At 37.2% G+C, this 4,006-nt stretch overlaps 1 protein-coding gene across 2 annotated transcripts in view; it reads left to right on the top strand.

Moving 5' to 3' along the window:
- The window catches only part of LOC107668595 (protein Shroom4-like), a 51,014-nt gene that overhangs the window by 20,965 nt on the left and 26,043 nt on the right, over nucleotides 1-4,006 (top strand). For both annotated transcript variants that reach the window (XM_016460537.1, XM_016460543.1), the window contains exon 2: nucleotides 3,428-3,579. In XM_016460537.1, coding sequence (XP_016316023.1) covers nucleotides 3,428-3,579 — 152 coding nt within the window. The remainder of the gene's footprint in view (nucleotides 1-3,427; nucleotides 3,580-4,006) is intronic.

Genomic DNA, 4,006 nt, shown 5'->3' with positions numbered 1-4,006 from the left:
ACGGCTGTACAGTGCGACATATATGTCGCACGTGCTACGAAATAACTGGTCTGTGCTATGAATAAATTTACCACTGTAGCACGCGTGCTATACAGTTTTGCATGTTCATAACACAGCCGCTTAATAGTGTGAAGTGATTTCGTTGTGCTTGTTTGTGTGTGTGTGAGATTGATTATACTTGGTTTAGGGGTGTGTGATATGACGATTTTTGATGGTGGATGATTAAAATGTCTCCACGATCTGTTTTTGAATAAATATCGTGCTACAGCGCACATTCTATCAGCTGAAGTTCTGGCGCCGCCGTATCAATATTCTGTACAATGCGACATACATTCACATTTTGATTTCATGCGGACTTTAAGACTTAACTCAACTTGTAAGTTGTCTTTCGCGTCTGATTGATTGCAACTGCCGTCCCAAACCTGTATTAATTTCTTTCTTGTGCTGAACACAAAAGAAGATATTTTGAAGAATGTGGGTACCCAAACAGTTGCTGGTCCACATTGACTTTGATGGTAGGAAAAAAATACTATGGAAGTCACTATGGACAAGCAACTGTTTGGTTACCCACTTTCTTCAAAATAACTTTTATGTTCAACAGACGAAAGAAACTAATTCAGGTTTAAAACTTGAGAGTGCGTAAATGATGGTATAAAAATAAAATACTATGACAGAATTGACAGACAGATGACAGATTTTTAATTTTTGGGTAAACTGTCCCTTTAATATTAATAAAAAAATAAGAAAAATCACTCACTGCTCATGACTGATTAACTTTAATACAGTTGCTTAAAAAAAAGTATAATTGATGTATATAGTGTATATAGTGTTTTATTTTAATATTTAATGTTATTGCTAAATACTGTACCTGAAAAATAAAGCACTGTTTGTTTTATTTGTATGTGAAGTCTAGTGCGCGTTCGCATTTAGAGTGTGCTCTTTCACTGCATGATTCAGTCTATTAAAATACATTCAGAATGATCACAAATTCAAGACATGGGGGCAGAAAATGTCTATATTTATACCACTTCTTATATGTAAATGCTTCTAAATGCCACTTCAGATGCAGCTTATGTCTGGATTCTGGTCTGTATGTCTGGTCTGAACAAAAACTACAGACTGGATTATTGAAAATGAACATTCGTTCTCTGCCAGTAGGAGGCGCTTTTGGAACGTCAGAAATATAGAATGAGAAAAGTGTGAAAAAATATAGCCTATATTGACGAGGAAAGTCCACTAATGAGTTACCAGCGTAAGCCTGTGTGCAAAGGCTGTCTACTACTTAAACTTTAAAATACATTTATTTTAACTACAAATTTAAATAAAACTGAAAAAATAATGAAAGGCAATTATACATTTACACACCTAAGGATTATATCAACCAAAAAAGTAACTGCGTATGTGTCCTCTGCTTGGTTCCTTCTCATAAATGAGTAAGCGGCATTTAAAACAATTATAAACATATAATACACACTGTTTCTCAATATTTAATTACAGCTTCAGATGCATAATATTTTCATCTCCTTCAAGCAGGATACACAAAAAGCACGTTCAGCTCGGATGGTTGTTGTGGTAATAAACACCGTAAACCGCAACCGTTCGCGTGTCAGCGCTTAATGCGCATCTCCTATATGAAAAGCATTTTAGGGGGCCCAAGGCGCCGGTCGCCTACCTTTGCCTAATGGGTAAGTCCGCCCCTGTTGACAAGTGAACAGTTGATTTGCTGAACTTTGCAGGTTCCCACAGAATAAGAATGTCTGTCATGCCCAAACTATTTCTTACATATTCCGGTTATTAAATATGTTGGCTTATTTGATTATGCATTCAGCTAGCTACTGGGTATTCTCAGGTCTGTTTAAACATTTTATCCCATCCAAATTCATTTCACAGATTTCTGCAGATTTTCCCCCACGATCAGCACAGAAAATGCTAAATGTCTCCAGACCCTGTTCTGGACCTGCTTATGAGACAAAATCTGAATATTTTGTGAAGTATGAACTCTACCCACATCCCGACACTCACTGTCCCCCACCGAGCATTTTATTCCGGCCGCATGAATATTTCCTTTATGCCCCTCTGGACATGTTCTGTCTTTGATCTCCTCAAAAACCACACAAAAATATTCCTGCAATGCTCACCACATACACACATTCACACACAACACATGTGCATATGTTTACTCTACAATGCAGGCCGGCAGTTGGCATTGGTGAGTCTTACAAAATGGTAAAGTGTGTGAACATGTTTCAGAAAGATTTGGTTTCATTGTTGAAACACGGGCTCACTTGTTGCAAAATGATCGCATGTGTATCCAAATGTGTTTTTTTTACTCTTGAGTATGTTTACTGGTTCTGCTGCAAAATCAAGAAAAAAATAGCCAGATTTTACATCACGTTGCATGCTGAACTTATCAAAAATACAGTGAAAATGCACTATAAACATATTTAACACAGTCTTTGTGATTTATAGAGTAAACCTTTATGATTTCTTATTTAGATTTATATGTATGCATTTGGCAGACACTATTATCCAAAGTGCATTCAAGCATTCCCTGGGACTCAAACCCATTACTTTGGCATTGCAAGCACCATTCTATGTTTAAACTACTATCTACTAACTGCTATCTACTAACTTTTTATAATTTAAGGCGTTTATGAAGGGAAAAACAGTATAGTGTATATATAGCCTACTGCATACTGGTAAACTTATTAACACTCTAGTAAGAATGCGTTTCTGGGGCCGAATACTGTCTACAGGCCTATTGTTTCAATACCCTGGTTCACACCATAACGGTAGCCGCTAAAAAGAGAAATGTGACTTCAGTTTGAAAGCTTTGTGGCATTAGCTGTGTGTTTTGATGGTAGGATTTGTTTGAAGAGAAGTGGGCTCTAATGTAAGACCTAAAAATGAATATGATACTCTGTTGTAATGTATGTGTCTGCAAAACTTGAAAGGTGTGTGTTTATGTTGGAAGCTGAGATTTATATGTGCGTGACTGAGTGAAAGTGTGATTGTGTATGTTTTGACTAGGCTAATATTTTGTGTATGGGAATTACGTGGCTTTGGAGCTGATCTTTAACCCTTTGTCCTATTTTCTGTAGGAGGGTCCCTAATGGAATAACTTGGTATTGTGCGTCTGTATGCATGTTTAATGAATGGCTGTATACATTGTATGCATATTTGACTTCTGATCCCTCTGTCCTAAGTTTTTAAAAAAAGGAAGTGATTACATGTGAAATGGACAAGGCTGTGTGGGTAAACGTGCTTATCTGTAAGTCTCGTCATGAAGAATAGAATCTGTTAAAATATGGCCTTTTTCTTCAGAAGACCTCAGAAATTAGTTTTCTCCCTCTATGTATATGTATATGACACGTATATAAATATAATATTTAACCTTAACCTGTTTCTCTCTCTCTCTCTTCTATAGATAGAAGAGGGAGGAAAGGCAGCTCAGTGTAAGAAGTTGAGAGTGGGGGATGAACTGGTGAACATTAACGGCTCTGCTCTCTACGGCTCCCGTCAAGAAGCTCTCATCCTCATCAAAGGTTCTTACAGGGTTCTCAAAATCGTCGTCCGAAGGTACGCAGACAGTACACACAAATATGCTGACTAAAAGTGCAGTAACACTTTAAGTAAACTTCAGGTGCGGTCACATTCACTGTTGTGCATATGCTGTATGCCCAGTTTGCACATGCGCTTTTATTATTATTATTTTTTTGTTGTTGCACTAATTAGTTTGTCCACAATGTGGCAACATTTGCCTGGGCCATTGTTTCACAGTTGGAAAAGAAATGGATGAGACGGAACAAGAACAGCAACAAACTACTGACAGCAAAAGCAATAGATGCCCACATTGGCAAGTGCTTGTGTGAGGAGATATAAAGATACCCACAACTTTTTACGCTAACGTATGTGTGAGGGTGAATGATTTCCAGTGGTGTAATCCAGTATTTTTTGGGAGTATCTGTACTTTACTTGAGTTTTTAAATTTAAGCCAAATTTTACT

This window comes from Sinocyclocheilus anshuiensis, unplaced genomic scaffold, assembly GCF_001515605.1.
Source record: "Sinocyclocheilus anshuiensis isolate Anshui unplaced genomic scaffold, SAMN03320099.WGS_v1.1 scaffold337, whole genome shotgun sequence".
NCBI classification, from domain to species: domain Eukaryota; kingdom Metazoa; phylum Chordata; class Actinopteri; order Cypriniformes; family Cyprinidae; genus Sinocyclocheilus; species Sinocyclocheilus anshuiensis.
The sequence above is the reverse complement of the archived record's forward strand: the minus strand, read 5'-3'. Positions and strand labels throughout refer to the sequence as shown.